Below are 26,090 nucleotides of genomic sequence, written 5' to 3' on the forward strand. Positions count from 1 at the left end.
CACACACACCCCTGCCTATGAGCCATACTATTCTGGTGCACCAGTGAAGCTGTGGCACTTCTAGCTGAAGAAACCGGAAATATATCTCAAGGTGGTCAATGGATATAAGTTGTTTTCGCCAGTATATGCTTTCTACATCTTCTTCTGGGACTTCATAAACTCATCTGTTGAGCACATGAAGACTTATCTATAGTACCTTTTGTGGACCTTATTGGTTTCTCCTTGATTTCCACTTCTAGATTTTTTAAAGGCAATTTATTGGCGTTTTAGAGGTTCTGTGAGCTCTAAGGGATGGAAAAGTGAACTACCACACTTTCAGATTGTTTTATGTTGTTTAAACTAGTTGTCTGGCCAAATTTGGCTAGAAAAAAATTAAAACATTTTTAAAGATTTGGGAGATGTGGGGGGGTCACAAAAGTGAGGGCCCAGTGGCACCATGCTAAAGAGTAGCAGTTTCAGGTTTCCATTCTGGACAATGAAGCTTTTTCTGATCCAAACTATCTGGATCTCAATTGGAAGAACTGGGACAGATCTTATGCTTGAGACCATGGGAAGCCATTGCATGAGAGAGAAAGCAGCAGGGGATTTGATGAGATTATTGGATTTTGTTGTCTATGTAACTTTGTAAATAAAATTACTTTAAAAAGAAGAAGATTCAGAGTGGCAGTGTGGTTGAGCTGAATCCCATTGTATCCTGCAGACCCACTGATTATCCCCTTTCCTAAGAAGGGCGGGAAGCAATCTCTTAAAAGGCAGACACCCTTCTCCTGGCTAATTATTGGATAAGAATTTGCTTGATCTCAGCAAAGCTGAGCCCATGGAGAAAATCAAATAAAACTTAAAGAAGAGATTGAACCATTTGATACAGTTGGAAGAGAATATTACAGACAAAAATGATGCAACATTCAAGAGGACAGTGGACAGTTGTGACATAATGAAGAAATAAGAACATATGGAAATATACGGAACCATTACATATGTTAACCACAAAAGTCATGTCAGGAAATAGATTTGTAATCTCAACAGGATGCAGACATTTTCTTTACAACAACAGACTTTGTGCTTTTGTCTACAGCTGACATCTACATAGCATTCTTCTCTAGAGCATATATAACAGAAACATTGTTCCCAACAGCTGTGAAATGGATAAGGTTCTGTCTTATATCAGAGAAGAAATATCTAATACAGAGTTCTGCTTCTCTTAATAAAGTTTTGGTTATGTCTGGTGTGGTTTTGAATTTATCCTTCATGAATAATCATGTAGTAATTAATATGGAAATCAAGCTGAAAATACTTGGTCTGATTAACCTAGCAGAAAAGAGGCAGAGGATTCATATAAACATATACTACAAATATCCTGGAGAAGGGGAAATTATTGGTCATGGAAGGGGACCTTTACCAGCTTCAGCAAGTGTGTACCAATGAGCTCTATTTGGAGAGGCCATTGATCCACTTCACATTAAATTATCTTAGTCCAACAAATCATGGCTTCTTGGGACCAAGAGTAAATGTTGTGGCACATACAGCTTCCTCCCCTTTTCTCTTTGTCTGAATACAATACTTTCAGAATTTGTTCAGTCACTATTTCCTGTTACGTACACACCAAGCAACTTAAGGTTTGATTACAAATCAGGATGGCAAACTATGATTTGATCCTAATTTCTAAACTCAGTTTCTACTCTGTTTTCGCTTCATATTGTATACATTTCACACATACATATGCACACACAATCCTGATTAGAGCTTAAATCAGACATTTAGAATTAACATGAAAGCAAATGCAGAAAAAAGAGGGAGACTTGGACAGAAAAGCTGCAGAAGGTCCCAGAACTCTTGCTTCTACAGTCATAGAACTATGATTGCCATGGTTCTATCCAATAGATTCCTGGGTTTTGCATTTTAGGGAGGTTTTTTGGAATACTGTACTAAACAGAACTATACCTTTCTGCAGGATACTATTTTCTGTAGGTTATAAAAAGATGGTCATGAACTTGAGGATGTAAAAATACAGTAAATGTGATTACCCAAGGATTTCATAGATGGCAATCTTGGCATTGCAGTTAATGTGGAATCATAGTGCTATAAATATATGATATGAAAAGGCTCCTGGAAGTGCAGTCAGTATTAGATGCAGACATAAGATTCATGGAACAAGGGAAACAAGGATGCCATATCTAACAAACTAGAGCTGATAGGGTTTATCCAATGCAGTTTGCTGAATCAGCGCCCCGAAATGACCCCAGGTACAGACCTAAAAAACAAGACACCAAGAATTTTTTTGTCAGGCTGTGATAGAAATCTGGAACCTTTACCAGCCTGATGGGAAATAAAACAAAAGTTTGGAAATGTTACGTGCTGGCTGGGAAGTGCCAAAAGTAAAATGTCCCCCAAGGCTCTGGAAAAGTTCCCTTCATCAGTTGCAGCGCTGGAGTTTCTGCCATACTGTAGAATATCCCATATCTTTGGATAGGCAGTGGTTCAGAATCTACAGTATAATTGATACCTGTTATCTATGTTTGGAAATAAGAAGAAATGTGTCCTTAAGGAAGATCAATCACTAAGATTTGTGTTATATGGTATGAGCATGACTAGCTTGGCTGGCTGACTGATAGTACTTTTCTGCTAATTCTTCTTAATCCAGTAGTTTGTCTGTTGTGGTAAGCGTGGAAGGGCACTATGAAATGGAAATTAGTTAGGCTGTATGGCAGTGAGTTTTATCAAAGGATCTTTAGGTTCCTTCCATCTTATGACTCCAGGCCTAACCCACAACCCTTCTTTCTTGTCTTGTAGTCCTTTCAATGACCGGCCCATGTGCAGGATTTGCCACGAAGGCAGCAGTCAAGAAGACTTGCTTTCTCCCTGTGAATGTACAGGAACCCTGGGGACTATTCATCGCAGCTGCCTGGAGCACTGGCTGTCGTCTTCAAATACCACTTACTGTGAACTCTGCCACTTCAGGTTTGCAGTAGAGCGCAAACCGAGGCCGTTGGTTGAGGTCAGTAAATGGGGCATGTCCTCAAAAGCTTAGCTTTAATGATGTATGTTTTTACACCAGGATCACAACAGTTTTGCAGCTTCGATGAAGCAAAAGAAAAGCACGGCATCTGGGGTGTTTAAAAGACATGGGGGGGGGGGGGAGGGCAGCAGGAGGGCAGCAGTAATTAAAACTTCTATATTTCAGCAAAGAACCTGAGTGAGAAAAGTGGAACTGATGGTTTGGCTTCTTTGTGGGCTTCTGTACACTTTTTATTTGCCCTCTGCATTGATTGTTTAGCACACATATGGATGCTCTTTGATTTAATAATGATTTTGTGAAAAAGAAATTAACAAAACATGAAAATATTATTCATGTGGAATCAAAAGTATAGAACCATCTATTTTGAAAAGGCTTCCTGCAGAGATTGTCTGATGTTAATTTTTAAACATTTGTAATAATTGTTGGTGCATCTGTTCCTTCCCAAACACTAGACAGTTGTTTTCTTCTACTCATTTAGAAGTTCAGACATACTAACTTTTAAAAATGAATTTGACTTTTTATAAACTATCTCTTGGCTGCACCAATTTTTATTTCTTCTGAAATACATTATAGGTCACTTTTTATTTCATATTTGAAGAGTTTGAACATAGATCAGAGATTATGAGAGGCCAGATGAGAGCTATCTTTCTGCGAGTCATAAAAAGATGTCCGTGAACTTGATAACACAGAAATAAATGTGTTTAATTGCTGTGTGGACATTATGGTCAAAATCATTATACTGGTGAAGCATAGTCTCCTCCACTCTACTTTCGGAAGGCAGTGGAGATTGCATATTTTGCCCAATTGCTTCCTCCTTGCTGTATAAGTACTGTTGAATGGTTGGGTGTGTGTTCATTTCTTGCAGGAAGAAAAGTTTGGAAGAACAAATGATACTCCTCCTGTTTCTCTTCCTTACATGAGTAGTTTGCCCTAATAGTCATCTTGAGGGGTGAGGAGGGACCTAACCTAGCTAACAAAAACAGCAACAAAGCAGGATGACCGAAATTAAATTTCTAGCACCAGGAGAGAGGTAACTGCGTTGGTTTGTCACAAGAGAAAAGCAGCAGCGGCTCTAGTGGAATCTTTAAGACTGACATGTTTTATTGGACATAAGCTTCATTGCGCTCCAGCCCACTTCATCAGATGCATCAACATGCCTTGCTGTCTGCTGCTATTTCTCGTCCCCAGGCATTTTACTCTGATGCCATTTGACAAAATCTTTTGGCACCCTATGAAGTAAAACCCCATTGTGGCTACGGGTTTGGGATATGGATGAGCAGTTAGGTTTAGATAACAAAGCAGAAGTTCTGTTGTGATCTAGCCTTTATAAATCAAACCCCCCAAAAATCAACTAAACACTTGTATTTTTCAGTATATATAACACTTTCAGGAACAAAAATAACCCCAATAAATCTAGGGGCAACAATTGGATAGAATAAATAGGTTTTAGGACTCAGTTTATTTCATTTTTCCCTTTTAGGATTGGTTGCTCAGGAAAAGGTTCTTTGCACAAATGAGATGTGACATTTTTTGAGGACTGATAGTGACAGGGTGAGTTGAAATTGAAAGCTAGCCTCTCTAGATTTGGGGAAGCTTTGCTGTTTCATCATTCTGTTGTGAAATGAACATTTATTTTGCCAAAGACTGAGGGAGCAGAGGGTGGCTAGAAGGAAGTAAGACAGATATTTGTGTCTGTATGTTCACATGAGATAAAAATGAAAACAAGCTGGAAGTAAATCCAGGAACACAGCTCACATCACTAGTCGCTTTTTAAAAAATGCTGCCTTCCCAGCTGTCCTTTTTCTCTAATAAGTCTTTATCTGGTAGTTTAAGACTTGCCAAATCTTCCTTATCCTCATTTAAACCAGAAGAATATGTCAGATAAAACCAGTTGCTGTGAAGAAAGTCAGTAAAAGAAGACTTGAATATAAGATAATTATGTATAGAATTTTACAAAGCAAATATTTAAGAGACGTATTTTAAATAATTGTATCTCAAGCTATTTGAGGGGGGAATATGTTTTGTTCCCTAATGTGTCGGGAATTGGTACCATATTTGTGCCTATTGGTGACAGTTGTTTTATTATTTCTGGAAATGCATGAGAAACCTGAAGTCAATGGCTTGTGGACCTGTACAAGACCATTGAATGCTATTTTGAGTAGCATCACTTTGAAGTATATGAGCAAGAAATAAATAAGATAAATCTATTTTAATAGGAAAAAATATCCAATACATGTAGAAGACCTACTATTCTGTAGCACCAAACCTTTCATCAAATCAGACATCTCCTATTTGTAATTCTTCTTATAGAATCATTGAGTTGGAAGAGACCATAAGGGCCATCCAGGCCAACCCCCTGCCATGCAAGAAAATACAATCAAAGCATGCCAGCCTCTGCTTAAAAACCTCCAGAGAAGGAGACTCCACCGGACTCTGATATACCATATTACACTGTCAAACGATTCTTAATATCAGGAAATTCTTCCAAATGTTTAGGTGGCATCTCTTTTCCTGTAGTTTGAATCCATTGTTCCACTATGTCCTACTCTCTGGAGCAGCAGAAAACAAGCCTGGCTCCATCTTTAATATGACATCCTTTCAAATATTTAAACACGGTTATCATGTGTCCTCTTAAGCTTCTCTTCTTCATTCTAAACATACCCAGTTTCCTAAGCCCCCTTCATTAAGCATGTTTTCCAACATTTTTCCATTTTGGTCTCCTGAACATGTTGGTATTTATGTAAAAATTGAGGGTACATCAAACTACCTTCTAATTATGTGGTGGTGGTGGTGGTGGTGAGTTCTTCCTACCACTGCAGGTTGGAGCATTCAGATACCCTGGCTAGGCATGAGCCACCAGGGCCACTGGTACATAACTGTCTATAACATACCTCCATTTTTGTCTCAGCTGAATTAACTATGAATTGATGGGTTTTAATAAAGTTTATGACTTGATATAATGGGAAAGTAGACCTATTTTTCTAGACCTTTGTTATTATTATTATTATTATTATTTATTTTATTTATTTCATTTCATACATTTGTATCCCATCCTTCTCACCTCCCGGGGGGGAAGCTCAGGGCATCTTCACAACTGGCAGTCATTAGATGCCAAAAACAAACAGTTATAAAAACAATACAATTAAAAACAGATAATTAAAACATCAATTATAAAAACATAATTTAAAAATTGCACAAGTCTAAATCATAGTCCAGGGTTATTACTTCCTTTCAAATCATTGAAGACATATGGCGACCCTAAGGTAACATGAGCTTTTCTTGGCACAATTTGTACAGAGAAGGTTTGCCTTTGACATTCTTTAAGTCTGAGAGAATGGCCTGGCCAAGGTTACGCTGTGGGTTATCATGACCAAATGGCATCTCGGAGTCTTAGTACAACACTGAAACCACTACATTATACTGGCTCTCTTCTGTTGACTATAGCTTTTAGTTAATATAAAAGAGGACTGCTGTGACCCACTTACTGTCATGATCAGACCTGGACATAATACATTACAAGTAATTACATTATCAATAATTTGTTACTTTGCTGGATGGCAAGGGCATAACACTTCTCCTTTTTCAGAAACAAGAATGACTGGTATTCTTGTTATAACCAGGAAACACTATGAGGAGATCCACCCACCCATCCCCCTCAACCCCAAAAAAGGGGTTTATTTTTTACCTCTGATTTTGAAAAAGAAAAAGAAATGGGGGAAATGAAAAAGAAAACACAAGTATTCTAAGATATTACTACACTTCTTTTGCTACAGTAATAAGTCACTTGGAGGTCATTATCAAAGTAAATTCCCTTTTGAAAATAACTTTCCAAGTAGAATTTCAATTTTCTTTGTGAGAAGAGAGATTTGTTGCAATATGAGACCTGACTGTGCACTGCCATTATCTCATTCCGCAAAACAAGTGGGCTGCCAGCTTCAACCTGTAGCTTCATCCTCTCCATTTTTATGTTACAATAGAATATTCAGATCACATTTGTTGAAGCAAATGTTGAGCACAGCCTTTTAAACAGTGGGTCATTATTGTGGGTTCTTTTTCATAGTTCCACAGCCTAACCTTAGATCTTTTAAACTTGTGAAACAATAATCCTAGAGCAAAGTCATGAGGTCAGTGAAGTATTTCATAATTATGAGGAAATGGAAACCAGATAATGAAAATTCAGGTGCCAAGCGTTTCAAGATATTTTTATCTTCCCATTGATAAAGAGCTATATTTCTCTTCTCTCCCCCCCCCCTTTCCCCTTAGTGGGAGAGATTAGATTTTCTATTTTTTTTCTGTTAAAAGATCATGGTGCCATAGATGAAAATTGTGCAAGCAATAGAAAAGAAACTGAATTCTTCAGGCTGTAGTAGAAAGCATATCTCCACAGTGTCGTATCGGTTATAAAAATGTAAAGCGAGCGAGCATTTGGAAGGTATGCCTGACTTTATATTATTGCAACAACAGCAAGAATCCTTTTAAATGGGCAATAGAGGCTCTGCATGCTTTATCTAATGCTGTATCAGACTCATGCCGATTTTGGCTTTCTACGTTTTTCCCAGCTGGATTCTCCAGAAGGACTGTGGAATGAGTCCTCTCCCCTCCCCTCTCACACAACAGTGCTCCGCTTCCTTTTCTAGTTTAAGGAAAACCATAATCTACTGAACCAGCAAACTATGGTTTGCACTTGCCCTTGAAAACAGAATTAGAAGCCAGGATCAATTATGTTTGAATCACATGAGTAACATCAATAAACTCATGCCCTTTCTTGCTGTAAAATAATCAATCCCAAAATATCAGCACAAAAGAAAAAATTGGTAATTCAAGCACACCCCGACAGCCTAACAGTTAGAATGAGTCTATATTTGTGTGCTGAAGAATTACTGTACAATGCCAGTATAATGGAAATGTTAACTTAAAACAAAGACAATGGCCAGAATTGTGCCTGTGAAATGTTCCAGTATGACTGCATGCCACTTTAAAAGTGGAATGAGATGTTCACTGTCTCCTTTTGAGGTAGTTAACATCTGCATTGGGGAGGTGGCACCCCCCAATGTAGCGCAGTGGTTTAAATCCTTGTGCTGGCAGGACTGATGACTTAAAGATTGGTTTGATGACCTGAAGGTTGCTGGTTCGAATCCAATCCAGGGAAAGCATGGATGAGCTCCCTCTATCAGCTCCAGCTCCATGTAGGGACATGAGAGAAGGCTCCCACAAGGATGGCAAAACATCAAAACATCCAGGCGTCCCCTGGGCGATGTCCTTGCAAACAACCAATTCTCTCATACCAGAAGCGACTTGCAGTTTCGCTCCTGGCACAAAAAAAATCTCCACAGCCATTTAACCATCAAAACAGGGTGAGGGGAACACAAGTAAATTTATTTTTGCAACTAGGTGCTAAGAGATGTCAGTTTCCTGGCTTTCCACCAAATACAGGCATTCTCCATTGAGACCCAGGATAGCAACATCTCCCTTCATTGCCCAGCTGCAAAACTATAACTGGCTTCTGTTTAATGCCACTCCTCCAATTGCTGAATGGCCATGGGGCACATTCTTCTGCTATTGATACTGCCCTGTAGATTGAACATTATGTTCTGCCAGCTGCTACCGTGCTTTGAATGTGATTTTCCTGCATTGGGTTGGACTGGATGGCCCATGAGGTCTTTTCCAACTCTATGATTCTATGTGGGATCTTGGTCAAAGTGTGCCACGTTTTTGGATAACATGATCTTTGTTATCAGATATACATACACTAGTAGGGCATGGGCATCCAACTTGAATAGGGAGCCAGGAATTCAGGAATCCCAAGTTAGGCTTTCTCTATCAGAACCACCTTGTATGCTTTGTTTAGCTTCTGTAGGGTAGTGAGTAGAATATTTCAATCTCAGCTCACCATAAGGGTCCCATGGTGACAATGGGCCAGCTGCCAACTTATCTTATCGTAAGCTTATTGTAACATTTGGGAACCACAAATGTTGAGAGAGGAGAATGTGCATATCTGCTGAAAGGAACATTAAGGTCTATTCTTTCAACAAGTCCAATATAGTAAAGACTGTAACTTTGTTCTAGTGCTACTTATTGGCTTGTAGTCAAGGTACGGAGAGGGAAGCGCTTAGCTTTGGCCCTATCCAGTGTGGCTTTCCTCATGTGGAAAGCAACTAATTTAAAGAAGCAACTAATCCCTCCTCGTGGTTAGATTTCTCTTCCATCCTAGTCTCTAGTCCAGCATAATTCTGTTTTTACCTTGATTATGGACGGTTGTGACTATGAATGATAATGGACACTGCAGGCAAAATTGCATTCATATCTGTTATCTTGTATTTTTCTCACGTGAACAGATATATCTGAGAATTTATTAGCCAATACAGATGCCATGGCTTCCGTTCTTGCCCCTTTCTGTGGAAATGCATCCAAAATCCTGTTTGAAAAGTGAAATTAGATCCTGTTGCTACTCCTTACTGCAGAAAATCAATTGAATCAATTACTGAATGGTTATCCAACATGTATGTACATCCCAATAATTCATTGGCTTCTTCTACATGAGGCTAATAATTAGATTCAGAATTGTAGAGTTACATAAAAAATAGAATGATAGTATTTGTGATATGCATCCTCTGAATGAAAGGAAATGATATAGGAAACAGGATGCTATTCCTACTTTGCATTTTTGTGTGAGTAGTAGCATAATAAAACTTCTAGAAAATTCAGCACATTGATATGGATCGCAAGTCAAGAAATGGATTGTTTGGAGTATTTCTACAGACTTTATCAGATAGTACCCAGTGAGTGGTTTGTGGGTTATAATTTAGATGTTCTCATCAAACAAGGCATTTGGATATGAATTTGCTTGTAGAATTTTATTTCCAGTGCTCATTGGTGCCAAAATGAAAAGTATAACTGTGGATTACTGTAGAAGTTACTACTCTGTTCTTTCGACAAGGATTTATGTTAGCTTTTACTGGAGCACAGAAGGCTAGATGCTATTTTTAAAAATGGGAATGCTACTGCAGCCTGTAAAATACAAAGTTGCAATATAAAAATGCATGCCAATATTCCAGTATTCCCCACTAGATAGATAGATCTATCCATCCATAGAGTGCTCTAATGCATGTGTGTGTCAATCCTGTGTAGATTTGGACTGAGTCCATAATACTGCATTAGAAAGAATTTGTTACTATATTTTAACCAGTCACTCGACAGCTGTGATGTTGATTCAAGTGAGAAGAAAGCAACTTCAGGCATGATAGGATTAAGCTGAACTTGCTACGTAGCTTAAAGCTTTCTGAAGCCCCTTAGTGAAATATGAATATCATCTGACTGGTTCCCATACCATCCTGAGCTTTGAACCATCTTCCTTCTTGTCTTTTGAGATTCCTTTTGAACATCCGACTTTTCTATCATTCAGCAAAGCAGGAAGTTTGTATCCTGTTACTGCAACAGAAAGCCCAAATCACAAAGAGATCACTGTCAAGGCTAGGAGGGAAAGGATTTTAGGTGCGTAATCAACAAGATGAAATGGACCGTTGGCTTTAAGAGCTAAAGGAGACTAGAGCCTGTTGCAGCAAAGAAGGGGAAACTTCATTACACTCTCCTGAGGTGGCTGAAAGCACTACTGAAAGATTTATTTTATTTTATTTCTTTCTTTCAAAAGCTCATTCCAAAGATCAGAAATGAGAGCACTGAGAGACATTAGATCAATGGAAAAACTATGGTTCTCAGCTAGAACAAACAGTGTGAAAAAGCTGAACTTTCTGTACAGCTTGCTCTCTAAAGTAATCCGTGCATTTGTAGAGGTAGTCTTAAACAACCCAGTTTCTGGGTTTTACATTGTAGAGAAAAACCCAGGCATTTTAAAATATTGTTCTAACTTCCTCATCATACTTAACAAAACAAGCATCCTATGATGCTTTGAGCCTTCTCTGGAGACGGTGCCCCATGCCGGCCATCACACAACATTCAACAGAGGCCCTGCTTCTGAGGATGTTTCCACCCCAACACAGAGGCCTTCTGTGTTGTGCTGGCCATGCAGAGTCACCAGTGTGCACAAAATGGGAAACAAGTATAGAACTCTTTGAACTGCATCTCTCAGAAAGCATTCTTTATGACATATGTGTAAAAATAGAAAGCAAGGGTGTGTATTCAGGGGATAGACAAGAGGAATCCTTCAAAAGTCAGAGTGTTAGACGTCTCTTGATAACAAAGGCATATATTACTTTTAGCAAGACAACATGAAGTCTTAAAGATACTGAGGCATCTTGCCTAAGGGCATTTCCACTTCAGAGCATAAAAAAGATTTTGTGCACTCAGAAGGTATTTGAGGTTTACAAAAAGAAGACAACACAAATATAATTGTTGCTGAAGTGGCTGCCTTTCAGAATATGTGGACTTTCTTCACTGAATGGATCTGAACATCTTACACACCAGTAATGGATCAAACCATTGAGGTCCAAAGTATGTATTATTCTGGCAGTAAATGCTAGATAATTATGAAATTATGGTATAAATGTATGGTCATGCAGCAGTTTCTTAAATGTGCTATTTTCTGATGGAGACTCTAACTAACCAGGGCAGGCAGCCTGGTATACCAGAGGAAACCCAGCTTGTTTACATTGCAGTTAAAACACTACTTGAAATATATTTCCATGCAGGATGAAATGTGGTGGGAGACTTTTCATCAGCTTAGAACTTCATAGAAGGTCAGCTCACTAAAGATCTAACATATATTGCCATCATTAACAAGAATAAGCCATTGTATTTCCCATTCCAACATACGTTCACAGCATTTCCCACATATGCAGATTTGGATGCACATCAGCATACAAGTGGACTGTGCTGGCTGACTAATGAGTGTATAGATAATAGTGCTTTATAGGAGAATATTTCCCCCAGCCTTCTCAAATCTCAACTCCCTCAATTCTGTGTCATTATAAAAAGAATCCTTTTCCTTCAGGGATTATGGCCATTTCCTAATGTGATGGGTTTGCATTAGGTTTTTGTCCTCAGTTGGAATTAACGGAGGTAGCATTTTTGGGACACAGAAATTCTTGGTTAGATTTTTTACAGTAAAAGAGGCCAGTCATCTACTCAGGACAAATGCTCTGTCTCATGTGAGCAATTGTTTTCTTTCTCTAGATGTTTTGGACTGTTGTGAAATATCCTTCATTCTAAGCCTACAAACACTTCTGTGGATATGAGATATCTTTACCCTCTGAAGTACACTAGAGTCTCACTTATCCAACATAAATGGGCCAGCAGAACATTGGATAAGCGAATATGTTGGATAATAAGGAGGGATTAAGGAAAAGCCTATTAAACATCAAATTAGGTTATGATTTTATAAATTAAGCACCAAAACATCGTGTTATACAACAAATTTGACAGAAAAAGTAGTTTAATACGCAGTAATGCTAAGTAGTAATTACTGTATTTACGAATTTAGCACCAAAATATCACGATGTATTGAAAACATTGACTACAAAAATGTGTTGGATAATCCAGAAAGTTGGATAAGCGAGAGTTGGATAAGTGAGACTCTATTGTATACTGAAATTTCCATGGTGTTAGTAAATGCACCAAAAGTCCTGCAGTGTAAGCTTCATCAACCATGTCTATGAGAACTGTACAACTAAATAGATAGCCCCCCTTGTCTTGCAACAAGTCTTGTAAGTGTGAAAGAGCAAATTTAGTAAAAAAAATCTCAAAAACATTAGATTTTTCCATTTTTAGGTATAACTCACTCAACATTTCTTATATACCATTAAAAAGGAATTAACTAGATTGTTTAAAAGAGCCTCTGAAATGTGTTGCTCTAAAAAAATTTTCACTTATGTCCTCAAGAGAAAGAGAATTGGTATTTCCGTCATGCTTCTGAAGTATTCTGTTTATTAAAGTGTCATCTAATATTAAATAACTAGCAGGTGATGGGAAAACTGCCTAGAACACGTTTTTGGTAAAGCACACAAACCAATTTTTGCAAATTCGAAATGAAGAAAATTATCCGATCCTGTTTCCAAATCCAGATGATTGCATATGATTTTAAGCTGGGGAGGGAAACCAATTATAATATTTATTGAATTCTAATGTCTTGTATCAGTGGATGACTGGTATATAGCTTAGGAAACTGGGTATATTTACCCAGTTCCCTAAGGTTGGAGAAGGAAAGGTTAAGAGGGGACATAATAGCCATGTTTAAATATTTGTAAGGATGTCATATTGAGGAGGAGACAAGTTTGTTTTCTGCTGCTCCAGAGACTTAGACATTGAGCGACAAATTCAAACTACAGGAAAAGAGATTCAACTAAGCAATAGGAAAAATTTCCTGATTGTAAGAGCTGTTTGACAATGGAATATCCTGCCTGGGAGTGTGGTTGGGTCTCCTCTGGAGGTTTTTAAACAGAGGTTGTTTGGCCAGTTGTTGGCAGTGCTTTTTGTGTGTATTCCTACATGACACAGTGTTGCATTGATAGCTCTTGTGATGCCTTCCAAAGTGGCACATGTTTTCTCCATTTGTTCTGGAATAACAGGGTTAGATGAGTAATTCCAAAGGAAGATAATAATGCCTACTGCGAATGACTTCCATCTGGAATACAGGCAGATTGCTTCTTCAGAACCACGTTTGCTGCTCTAGTCATAACATTAGGTTGGTTAGTTGGATATAACCTTCATATCCACAGAGGATAGGTTCCTGGACTTTACATGGATATGTGAAGCTACAGATAATAGTGAGCCTTATTATATTCAATGACACAAACAATGGAAGTACTGAAGAAAAGTTGTGGCTTGTACAGGAAGCCTTAGGTGATTAAGTGACATCATGGATAAGTAAAACAATGTATCAGTTCTGTGGATAGATGGATCGTACCTCATCTCCACCTGGATTTTAGCTCAAAATCTACTACAAAGAGCTGAACAAGAGAAAGACAGTGAACAAGCCTTGGGATTCAAAGAGAAAGGGCCAGATAATAGAAACTGAAAGGATTTTTTTTTCATGCATCGAAGTATTGTTGTCAGATTATTCTTCCCTAACTCTCAAGAAACACTGCTCTCATTTTTAAAATTTTCCTCCCAGTCACAAAGACTAGATTTTTAAGTGGAGAGAATTCTTTTGACTACCATATTTGCAATTTTACAACCAGCACTGCTGTTATGTCACTGCTCCGTATGCCAAGAACGCTTATCTCTTTTCTGTCTGTTCCATTTCCCTGATACTTGGAAATAGCTTCTTATCCTTTATTCATATCCTTTTCTCTTTTAAAACACATTAAAAATTAACTAAATATAATGTCTGAGTATCTTCATTTTCATAGTCCATTATCTTCCCAAACAAGCCAAAATATGTTGTGCTCTTATTAGTAATACTGGGATGAATATAAATGTGGGATATGCATGGAGGCATCAAAACGCCTCATATCACGGAAGGTTTGTTATGGTCAGCAGTTTTTTCCTGATGAAGAAGCAATTAATTGTTAAAAATAAAGTATAGCAACAAATAGGGCTGACATGCTCTTGTTTCCCACAGGCATGCTGTATATTTAGAACATAGTAGTTTCCTTTTCTTCATAAACAATATTTTTGATATTCCAAGCATGGCGAAATAGCATGTTCAGAAGAGATCTATGGCTTAATTAGAGGTGACCCAGCACAAAATGGTGTTGAAGACTAAATGCTTTTGGAGAATGTGCAAAACATTGAATGCGGAAAGCCACATTTGTCAGCAGTCATGAGTCTTAACATAGTAGTGGTTCTCCATGGCTGGACCTGGTACATAAGTATTTTATGTTATCTGTCTTTCTTCCAAAATCATTTAAAAACTTTAAAACCCTACAATGAGATTTTTATGGAGTAGGTTATAAAATTGCGAGGTTGGATCAATGGAAGATATCAACAGTCCAGCAGTATATTATGGCAAAGCATAATGTTATGCTAATATGAACTGATTGATACATTAGTGTGACTGGTAGTTATACTATCACAAGTGTTGAGGATTTAGTTTTTAATGGACTGCATTTGCCGAGACTTGGAACAGGTACCACGGGAAAATGCTCTGTTATATGAGCAGGACTAAATGTCCTTGAAAACAAAGCCAAATTCACACAGCTAAATTCAATCTTGTAAGCTAACCAAGCTTTCCAAGATTAAATGAACCAAGAGAGTATCTACATGCAGTGTGTGCCAGTCCCAATGCCACTTAAATCAAGTTGTTTTGTTTTTAGGTCTGCTTGCAAAATGAATGAAATCTACCTGAATTTTTAAGTTTTAACAGGTTGAACTGTCAAAGCTGTTACTTATTATCCCCATTATTAGGAATAGGTGAAAACCCGTTTTGTTTTGTAGATTTGTTTGATAATTGGTTCAAAGAGCTTGTGCCGAGTCTAGAGATCCATCATAGAAATTGGTAGTGAAATATATAGCATCAGTAAGCAACACATTTCTAGATAGAAAGATGTCTGCAGAATTGTGAATTATAATTATGAAGTTATCTAAGTATTTAGAGAGGAAGTGATAAGAGACCCTTTCCTTATGTCTGCAGATGAATGGTAACAGAAGAAATACATGCTTGAACCAAAGTTTAATCCTAACTATCCAGCCATGAACAGTTATATCCATCTGTTAGGTTCTTAGCTTGCCTCACTGTTTCCTTCCCTTGCCCTCCCATGAATTCTAATATATGCCCATTAAACACTTTGGCTCCTTATCCTCATAAAAAAGCTTGACAGCCCAGATTAATAAGCACATACTTAACCAATTAACTACCATTTCAATTTTTCCAAAAATCCTCGGCTTTGTGTCCATATTTTTTCCTGGCAGCTGTCCTTGCTAGCTTCAGTCTTGCTTCACATTCACAAAAGCAGCTTTCCTCTTAAGGATCGTCTTGCATATGATGAAGTAAGCCAGTTTAAGATAAAGCCTGACTATTGATTAGGGGATGTGGATTTTTTCTTCTTCTTAACAGCAGCTGAATCTAATGCTGTGACCTTTTAGAACCCCAGTAGCGTACACTGCTGTTTTTGTTGCTGATGCTGCTTGCCCATGTCCTATATAACCTTCTCCTTATATAGACTGTTTATGTCTCCCATATGTTTCTTTACAATTGACTATATGTATTTTAGTTTGAGACTAACCAAATGTGGCAGAAGGGAGGTGTGGATTTGCTGACGGATCTCTGTGTGATTTACAGTGTCAATAAGATTTTTTAATCACAGATATTTTAACAATGAAAACAACACAATGACATCTCACATCAAATTGTACTTCTGAAATGAATACATTTGGGGATAACCAAAAGTGTGGAAATCCTGGGCTCAGAATTCTTTTCATCCTCTGTCTGTCCACTAATTTCCCATTGGTAATTAAAATATATATATATTACTTAAATCTTTTGCTGCCCTTTGCTTTAAACTTGGTTGAATTTTAAGAGGGATTGAAAACCAGAGTACAGGCAGTCCAGGATAGCTTCTATAAATTTGCTCTTAAGCTGAATTTGTATGTAAGTCGGAACAGGAACACTTTAAAGTGCAACTTCATCTGAGAGGGGGGGGGGAGAGAGAGAAAGAGGAGAGGGAGGGAGAGGGGGGGCTTTGGATAGGATAGGAAAGGGCTAACACCCCTATGGTGTTTGTTTTGCTGTCTGCTCCAGTTCAGAAGATTTCACCTCACTTTCTGTCTCTGTGATCATTGGATTTTGAAAATTTGACTTATGGAAACAAGGCTTGGTGATGTGATAAGTCTTACAGGCGTGAATTTCCCTCCCTAGGGGTAGATTTTTTTCACTTACTGTTGTCGCATCCCCAGTCTCAGCTAGGAGTCATTTGTAAGTCAGGTGTTTGTGACTAAGGGACTGCCTGTATATATTTTCTCAAGAAATTTCCTAAAGTTTAGTATCTTTTACTCCTTATGGAAGCATACATGCAACTGTCTCAAGAATGATATTGGGAGTTGTAATCCAAAAGGGAAGCTTTTTCAAACTCTGGGCTAGGGTCTCCCTGTTTTCGGGCCCTTCCACACAGCCATATAACCCAGAATATCAAGGTAGATAATCCACAATATCTACTTTGAACTGGATTATCTGAGCCCACTCTGCCATATAATCCAGTTCAATGTGAATTTTATACAGCTGTGTGGAAGGGGCCTTCATACGATTAAAGGCACAAAAATCCACTTAATTCTATGATAAGACTTATTTTCATTTGTTCAAATATTTGAATGCATACTTATTTGGAAAGAAAGTCTGGTTAAACTTAGTAATATTTCTGAATAAAATTCTTAGAACCAAGCCAGGTAAATCTGCAGGCCTCTGCATATATATCTGGAAGCAAGTCTCATTAAAAATGTTAGAATTTATGTTTGACTCTGTGTACTTCGTATTGGATTGATGATTGACTTCAGATCAAGTACTCCTGCTCTAATGGTGGATCCCGCCCATGCCTCCTTTAATACTTGATGAATTTAAAATCCTCTGGGGAATTTAATGATGGAGTGCTGGAAATTACAAGTTAGATCTTCAGGCTAACTTGAATATGTGCAGAGTCTTGTGAAATTGTTTGACTATATGCTAATTGCTCATCCAAAGAAGGTCAAGGGTGCCATTTAATCCACCTAAGGCAAATGATTGCTTGACATTTGGTTCTGCTTCTGAAGAGGGGTTGTATAAAAATAGTGGCCTTTCCTTTTAGAGGCATTCAGTGTTCATTTGTGTTGGCTTTGCAAAATTAAAACAATGAAAAAGGAAGAGATTGTTTCCAATTCTTTTTTGCACTAAACCAGAAAGGTACAAAACTATGCATTCAAACACGGCTGTATAAAATCCACATTGAATTGTGGATTATCTGCCTTGATATTCTGGGTTATATGGCTGTGTGGAAGGACCCAAAGGCAGGGAAACTCTTCCCAGGCCAGATTTTGAAAAGGCTTCCCTTTTGGACTATATCTCCCAGGATCCCCCAAAGAGCATGGTACGAGTGTGTGATTTTGGGATCTGTAATCCAGGACATCTGTATTCTGAGACAAGCATGTTTCTACCAGGTTACCCTGAGTGTATGCTCTGGATTATATGGCAGTGTAGAAGTGGCCCTAGATAGCTGTACCCAGAGAAATACCTGTATCCATATGTGGAGCCAAACTAAGTATTTTAATAACATGCTTCAAAAGCAATTAAACATGGAATCCTCTGGTTCAGACAGGGGAAAATAACCATGTCTGTTTTCATCTGATTTCATTAAACTAAGCAAGGATGGATGAGATTCTTTTACACCGTCTATTTGTATCACTTTAATACCACTTTAATTGCCAAAATTCTAAACTGTGGAATCCCAGAAAACTAACAAAGAGAGAGCTGACTAAGAAAACTAACAAAACCCAGGATTCCATAGGATGCAGCCATCATAGTTAAACTAGAATCAAAGTGCTACAATTGTATAATGTGAAAGGGCCTTGAAGAAGTACTTGGATGGAAGCCCACCAGAGAATACCAGCGTTAAGAAAGGGTAAGGTGAAGGGAAAGATCATGCTTGAAACTTTTGTAGAACCACTATCAGGGACCTTCTACACAGACCCAATAACTCATTATAGATAATGGGTTTACATGAGGTGTCCCAATGATGCCTCAGGTAAACTGGAATTTCCCAGTTTACTTTGCATTAATTTGACACCTGCAAAGATTGGTCCAGATCTTTGCAGGTTCTGGACCTGGAATATTGAATCCCAGGACTGCTTTCTTCCTCCCCCGCCCCAATCACTGCGGCATCAGGATTACTCTGAAGAGGGGACCCTCCAGTGAATAAAGGGGGGGGGGAAGCTGGATGCCATTCCAGGTCAACCTTTGGTTGACTCGGGATGGCATCTAGCCACCCCTCAAGGCAGTGGTTCTCAACCTGTGGGTCCCCAGATGTTTTTGTCTTCAATCCCAGAAATCCTAACAGCTGGTAAACTGGCTGGGATTTCTGGGAGTTGCAGGCCAAAACATCTGGGGACCCTGGGGACCCACAGGTTGAGAACCATTGTCTCAAGGGAAAGCCTGGGGTTTGGGTTGGGGGTGGGGACAGAAACCCAGAAGAAAGTGGGTTAAAATAATCCGCTTCCTCCCAGGTTTCTGTCCTATCTGGAAGGGCCCTCCATCATAGTTCAGTAATATGTAAGATTAGGATCATAAAAGGGACAGGGTTCTTGTACCTTTAATGGTTGCATAGATGCGGGAATTTCAACATGTATGGCTTGCATGACAAGTAACACCTGTTGAAATTGCCTCTTCTGTACAACCATTAAAGATAAAGGACAATTTTTCCTTTCTTCCTCTGGCATCTCTAGGTACGATGGATCAGTGATCTGATCAGTGTAATGCAGCTGCCTGTCTTCGTAGTGCCCAGGCTCAGAATGCATTTCTACCACAAATCTTTTTTATGCATAAAGGGATGGACTGAGCAAAGGCGATGTGTGGGACTTTATCTGAATAAAGGAGATTGAGAGCATATCTACATTGACCATCAGTGTGATGGACTGTTGAATCAGCTCCATGATAGCAAATCAACACATTGAGGTAATCTAAGTTAACATAGGCCAAAGCTGCTTAATGTAGCCTTGAACCATCTAACCAAAGGCACGGGTTGTTCTGAATTCTCCACCAGAATCCGGAGCAAACTGAGACTCTGGGCCCATGTAAGCAGTTGGGAGTGCTTCTGGCCACTGCAAGGATAAGAATGGAGGAGACAGAAGGATGGCTCTCTGGCAATGCTAAACCGAATTCAGTGCCACTGGACATCCAGGATTCCCTCCTGCTTCTGCGGTCCAAACCATCCCAGATTGTTCCCAGAGTCCCCACGATAAGTGATCAATGTAGACCCGCCCTTCAAAGCAAGGGGTCAAGGAAAGCAATGCCAACTTTGTTTTGTAGTGATAAAGGTTCCCCATGCCTTCAGCTCATACTATGCACCTTGCACTTCCCACAGCAATCAATGAAAATCCCAGATGCTTATTATTTAGTCCTGTGGGTCACCTTTTGAGCAAATACTTTTCCTCCAATTCTTTGACAGTCACCTTTGAAATAAGCATTTATTCCCCCCTTTTTTCCACAGTGCACTTTTACTTCCTCTCAGTTGTCTTACAGTTTCTCATTACAAGGATTCATGGAAATTGAACAAGGTGTAGGTTGCAATCAATCATGTCTTGAAGAAACACAATTGTAATTGGGGACTGCAACAACAGCCTCATCCAGCTGCTATCCTCAGCGGTATTTTCTAAGGAAATCAGATAAATCTCACAACAGAACCCTTCAACCTTGTATAAAATGCTTGAGGTCTGTATAAGAGTTCTAGTTGAATGTAATATAATAGGCTGCCCTGTTTTTGTTTTAAATGTCATCTTCTCAACTGGCTTGCCAAAATGTTTAACTAACCTTGCGGTGACAGGAACAAGTGATGTGCAAGGAAATTTAAACGTTTAGCCATTGTTTTTGTACTCTGACGTTAGTTTAAAAAGTGGCATTTTAAAGTACTTTTGCTGGTAATGTTAATACTTGAATTGATCTTCAAAAAATATACTCTAAATGTACACCCAGAATTATTCAGTGCCTGAAACATCCAGTCTTGAGCAAAGATGGGTGAGGGAACTCACCCTTATGGAACCCATACTGTATTTCTTGATTTTTTCAGATCTCTCAATTAATATTTTATGCCCACCCAGCCACCCATTTTCCTTCTTTTCCTCTGTCTATTTAGAGGTTTTTGAGCAGGATCAACATTGAGAAGATGGTGAAGAGGGGTTCTAGAAAAACAGTGGTGGGGTGCAATAAACAATGTAATAAAGTTTGAGGAGGGGAACGGATGGGATTTTGATCTAGTCTACCTCATAATAGGCAAGATAAGCTGCCTCCAGACTCTCTTAGGCCATGTTTTTATGACAGATGACACTTTAGGTTATTGGTGCTGTTCTGAATTCAAATGGTTGTTTTATATACTAGCGGTTTTAGTTTGTATTGTACTGTGTGCTTATTTTATGCGTTGTTTTAGGCACCTTGTGCCATATGCATTCCGCCCCGAGTCCCTTTGGGGAGATGGAGGCGGGGTACAAAAATAAAGTTTATTATTATTATTATTGTTGTTGTTGTTGTTGTTGTTGTTATCCCCATCTACATTGCCATATAATTCAGTATTTGATCCCAGATTATTTGCTTTGAACTGGGTTATATGGCAGTGTAGACTCATATAATCTAGTTCAAAGCAGACAATATGGGATCAGATACTGGATTATATGGCAGTGTAGATCCAGTCTTACTGAGCATATGTTGACAGCAGAACAGGGAGAATAGGGAAAACAGATTAGCTTACCTCACCAACTGTCCAGCATGTTAAAAGAAAAGGCATAGATCCATAAATCTGGCTGTGTGTTTATGTGTCTTCCCATGGCCAGCTGACTTGTGGAGACTGCAGGAATTTCATAGGTTATTTTTTACTTAGGCAAGAAATATTCAAAACTGGATTGCCAGTTCTTTCCTCTAAAATACAGTCAAGCAGCACCGGGTATTTCTTGGAAGTCTCCCATACAAGTACTACCCAGGGCTGATCCTGCTTTGCTTCTAATATCAGATAGGAACCTGGGTCTTTTATGGCAAGGTTTCTTAAACTTTTCCCACTTGCAACCCTACTCCATCTGAGAATTTTTTTGTGACCCCAGATATATAAGCATATAAAATAGGTATAAAACTAAAGAATCAACATTTGCGAGACTTGCTAAACATTGTATTTGATCATTCCTTTCTACTTCATACTTGGTTCATGAACCTATGTTTAATAACTCATTTCTCTTAGAAGTTGTGTTCATGTTAATAATCTGCATTAGAAAAAGGAAGTTGGGGGGGGGGAGAGAGAGAGAGAGAGAGAGAGAGAGAGAGAGAGAGAGAGAGAGAGTATAAAGCAGGCATGAGCAAACTTTGGCCCTCCAGGTGTTTTGGACTTCAATTTCCACAATTCATTCAGGAATTGTGGGAGTTGGAGTCCAAAACACCTGGAGGGCCAAAGTTTGCCCATGCCATATATAAAGTCAAAAAGGTCTGGAGAGTCCAACATTCCCTATATATTTTAGAATTACTGTATTGAATTTGAACCAAATCCAGCCATATGGGACATTTAGCCATCATGACTACCTTAGGTATGACTACCTTAGTTTCTGTGTCACTATTTTGGTTGTGTACATCCGAGTCATTTCTGACTACGGCAACTCTGGCAACCTTATTGCACAAGGCAGGTAAATCGCAATTACACCAGCATAACAATGGGACCTTACCAAATGACATTATTCCTCTCCTGTAACTCTCTCAGCAGGAGGTTATTGGAAAGTGTTTCTTTTACAAAAGGAGGTCTTTAACAGATATTTTGTGTGTGTAAAAAGAGCACTTTCCAAACAGCCTCCCACAGAAGAACATCAGAAGAGGAATGACGTCATGTGATAAGTACTAGCCCGAGAGAATATTATCCTGCTCTAATTATGATTTACCTGCCTTGTGTGATACCTCCCTAAGGTGCTGTTTTACAGAGATTTTCTTAGCAAGATTTGTTCAGAGGGAGCTTGCTGTTATCTTCCTTTGAGACTGAAAGAGTGACTTGGCCAAGATCACCCAGTGGATTTTCGTGGCCAGAGGTTTGAACTCAGGTCTCCCAAAGCCCTATTTAAACACTCAAACCACTATTCCCCACTGAATCAATACATAATGCGAGTCTACGGAGCATGGCTAAATCTGGATGCAAGCCTAGGTAAGAGAATGCCCTGCTTAGTACATTTCCAGGAGTTGAAGCCTTTATTTTCTGGCTCTTCTTTCTGATTTTGTTTGCACTTGGTGACATCCTCACTCTTCTTTTTTTTCTTACATTGTGCCCTTTCCTCTCCTAACTTCAACTTCTGTTAAAGCTGCTGTGATTTATTATTGGCTTCATATTATACTTTTAGCACTTCAGCCACCCAGGAAAAGTCCCTTGGGTTAGGAAACTAAATTGCAGCCTTGCCTTCTCTCATTTGTTGTGAACTATACTTTGAGATACCGAGTTGGCCTTTTGGCTGCAAATTACAATCTGGAAAAGATAGAAGGCAACTTTGTCCTACTCCTTTATAGTAAGGCAATGCTAGTTGCTGCTTCTCCATATATATCAACTGTGATGGCCAATTTAATATATCATTTAATACGACTACTAGCCAATTATAGCAGCATGATCCCACTTTATCTACTATGGCAACACTCAGTGGAACCATGGGTTTTGTAGTCAGTTGAAGCACTATAGCTCTCTCGCAGAAAATTTTAAGTACCCTCTCCTTAAACTTCAGATCCCATCATTCCATGGGATGGAATTATGATGATCAAAGCAGAATTATACTTATATAATTGTGACATGTGAAAGGTCCCTAAAAGACGGGGTGGCCAGCTCAAAGCTGTGGAATCCAGCAAACTGACGGTTGTTCAGACGCCAGTACTATTTGACAGAGAAGACTAAAGACCTTGTAAAGCTACAACTCCCGTAATTCCACAGCATTAAGTCACGATAATTAACATGGTGTCCAGTTGTATTAATTTTACAATGTAGTTGCACCCTAGGGCACATTCACATTACCAAATGATAGCACTGCTATTTCACATGAACTGCCATGGTTTCATGGTTATGTGAAATGGGCCCTGTCATTGTAAATTCAAACCTCCATTGTAATCTGGACTTTTCTAATATATTTTGGGTATGTCTTTTAAAGCTAGTACCAAATTTAACATCATCTCTAACAGCTTTGAGAGGTTTTTTTCTCATTCTCCTTCCTTTCTTTCTCAGATCTGTCAGATTGCAGAAATGTGAAAAAAATACCTAATCTGTACCTTTATTCAGCCTCTCACGGCTCTATACATTTTATAGATTTAATATTTTTATGTGTATTATGATTTGCTATGTTTATAACCTTTAGTTACAGTAACAAATCCATTTACCTACAAATTATTCCATTTTTCCTTGAATTTGCAAAAATTGCCAGTAAAAGGTATTTTACAAAATATGTACCAGTATGTTCAGATGGGGAACGACTGCAGACGACTTGTACAGTACTTTGCAGAACCTTCCCTACTTTCTCTTTGTAGGCAAGTAAAGACTTTTCTATTTCAACAGGCATTTGATGAGTGACTATGTAAGGCCTGTACTACACAATGCACTGAATATTGCCAATTGTTGTATTGATATGTGTATATTTTAATGATGCACGTTTTAATCTGGTTTAATTTTTTATTGTTAATTGTGTTTTAACTTTTGTATCTTATGGATTTTTTGGCAATGTTGTTTTAAATATACTGTATACTGGTTTCACTCCCAATCTGGGGGAAAGGCAGGATAGAAGAAATAATAATTATAAAAAATAAAAATAGTATTTTACATACTTTACCATATGTGCATTTTCTTATGTGCTTTGCATTTTATTTAATGCCATTTTTTAAATTTAAAAAAATTGCACTTGTTTGGAACTATTGCACTACAGATGCTGAGAAAAAACGAACTGGAGATACTTTCTGTTAATATGAATATCAAAGTCATGGAATGTGACATTTCAGATTAAGAAGCATCTAAAGTTATCTCTCTTTTTTTTACAATGACCTGGGATCCATTCATACAAAATAATTATTGTGCTATTATTCCACTTTAACTACAATGGTTCCTATATTGGGACTGATAATGTAGGGCTTGGCCTTTCTTGCTGAGAATTCCAAATGGAAATGGCCAGCCTAAGGATTTTGTAGGGCAAATCCATGGTAGTTAAAGTAGAATAATAGCACTATAATTCTATAGCGTGAATGGGCCCCTGATTTTTGCTCATTACATCATCCATTATACAAATCAGGCAATAGAAAACAAAGCATTGCAAATTTGGACTTTTAAGGAAATTAAAGTCAATTGAAATCCGCTTCTTCGACTGAGACTTAATTATGTGTTAATTCTTTCTGCAGTGGCTAAGAAATCCTGGACCGCAGCACGAGAAACGGACTCTGTTTGGGGACATGGTGTGCTTCTTGTTTATAACTCCATTGGCTACCATCTCTGGCTGGTTGTGTCTGCGGGGAGCAGTGGACCACCTGCACTTTAGTAGTAGGCTAGAAGCCGTCGGCCTCATTGCACTCACTGTCGCACTCTTCACAATTTACCTCTTTTGGACACTAGTAAGTACTCTTTTGCTTTAACTTTCCTTTAGCCTGGAGAGGGATGGTTTTTAATTTTGTCGTGAAGTATTTAGTGATCCCCTTGCAACTGTGTTCTAGCAAAAGACAATCGAACTTAAATGAGAAACCACTCCATCCTATATCTTGCACAAACAGGAAATATTGATTACACTGGCCAACACACATTTTTGTGCCTCAAATGTTAGACTTGTTTTTATTAGGCCTGCTGATTCCAAAAATGGCACCAGTTTCCCCCATCATAGGCATGGGCAAACTTTGGCCGTCCAGGTGGACTTTGGTCAGTCGGCTGTTGGAAATTGTGGGAGTTGGAGTCCAAAACACCTGGAGGGTCAAAGTTTGTCCATGCCTGCCCTATCAGCTCTAGTTTTTAAGATATAGAACATACGCTGTCTACCATTCTTCATCTACTCACTCATAGGAAATCCATATCTAAAAAACTAGAGCTGATGCAGTCTATGTGATACAATTTTCTGAATCAGTGCCTCAGATAACCCCAGGAAAAGGCCTAAAAAGCAAGACAACAACTGTGGATGGTGTAAATGAAGAGAAAGATGTGAAAAACTGACTCCAACACCTGGGGAAATGGGCAGATTTATGGCTGAGCAGAAGCACATGTCAATCTCTAATCTGTGCAACCAGATGAGAGCATGACAGTATGATCCTTTTTCATATCAATAGAATGCAGAGCAAAAATAAAAGCGCTAGAATCCTGCTCCAGCCTGGGATTCTTTTTTTGTCCCTCAGTTGGAGAGATACAGGAAAGCAACGTGCTCAAGTCAAGCCTGCTTTCTCATCCTGATGTGAATTGTTCATGAGAACTGAAATTGCCTCAGGACTCGAAGCTCTAAAGATTTTTTCATCATTTCTAAATAAGTCTTCTGTTGACATTATGCA

General features: G+C 38.6%; 1 protein-coding gene across 2 annotated transcripts in view; it reads left to right on the top strand.

The window, feature by feature from the left end:
* marchf3 (membrane associated ring-CH-type finger 3) overlaps positions 1-26,090 on the top strand; it is a 163,573-nt gene that overhangs the window by 124,529 nt on the left and 12,954 nt on the right. For both annotated transcript variants that reach the window (XM_062972135.1, XM_003216406.4), the window contains 2 exons: positions 2,791-2,995; positions 24,966-25,175. In XM_062972135.1, the coding sequence (XP_062828205.1) occupies positions 2,791-2,995; positions 24,966-25,175 (415 nt within the window). The remainder of the gene's footprint in view (positions 1-2,790; positions 2,996-24,965; positions 25,176-26,090) is intronic.

This window comes from Anolis carolinensis, chromosome 2 (genome assembly GCF_035594765.1).
Source record: "Anolis carolinensis isolate JA03-04 chromosome 2, rAnoCar3.1.pri, whole genome shotgun sequence".
NCBI classification, from domain to species: Eukaryota; Metazoa; Chordata; class Lepidosauria; order Squamata; family Dactyloidae; genus Anolis; species Anolis carolinensis.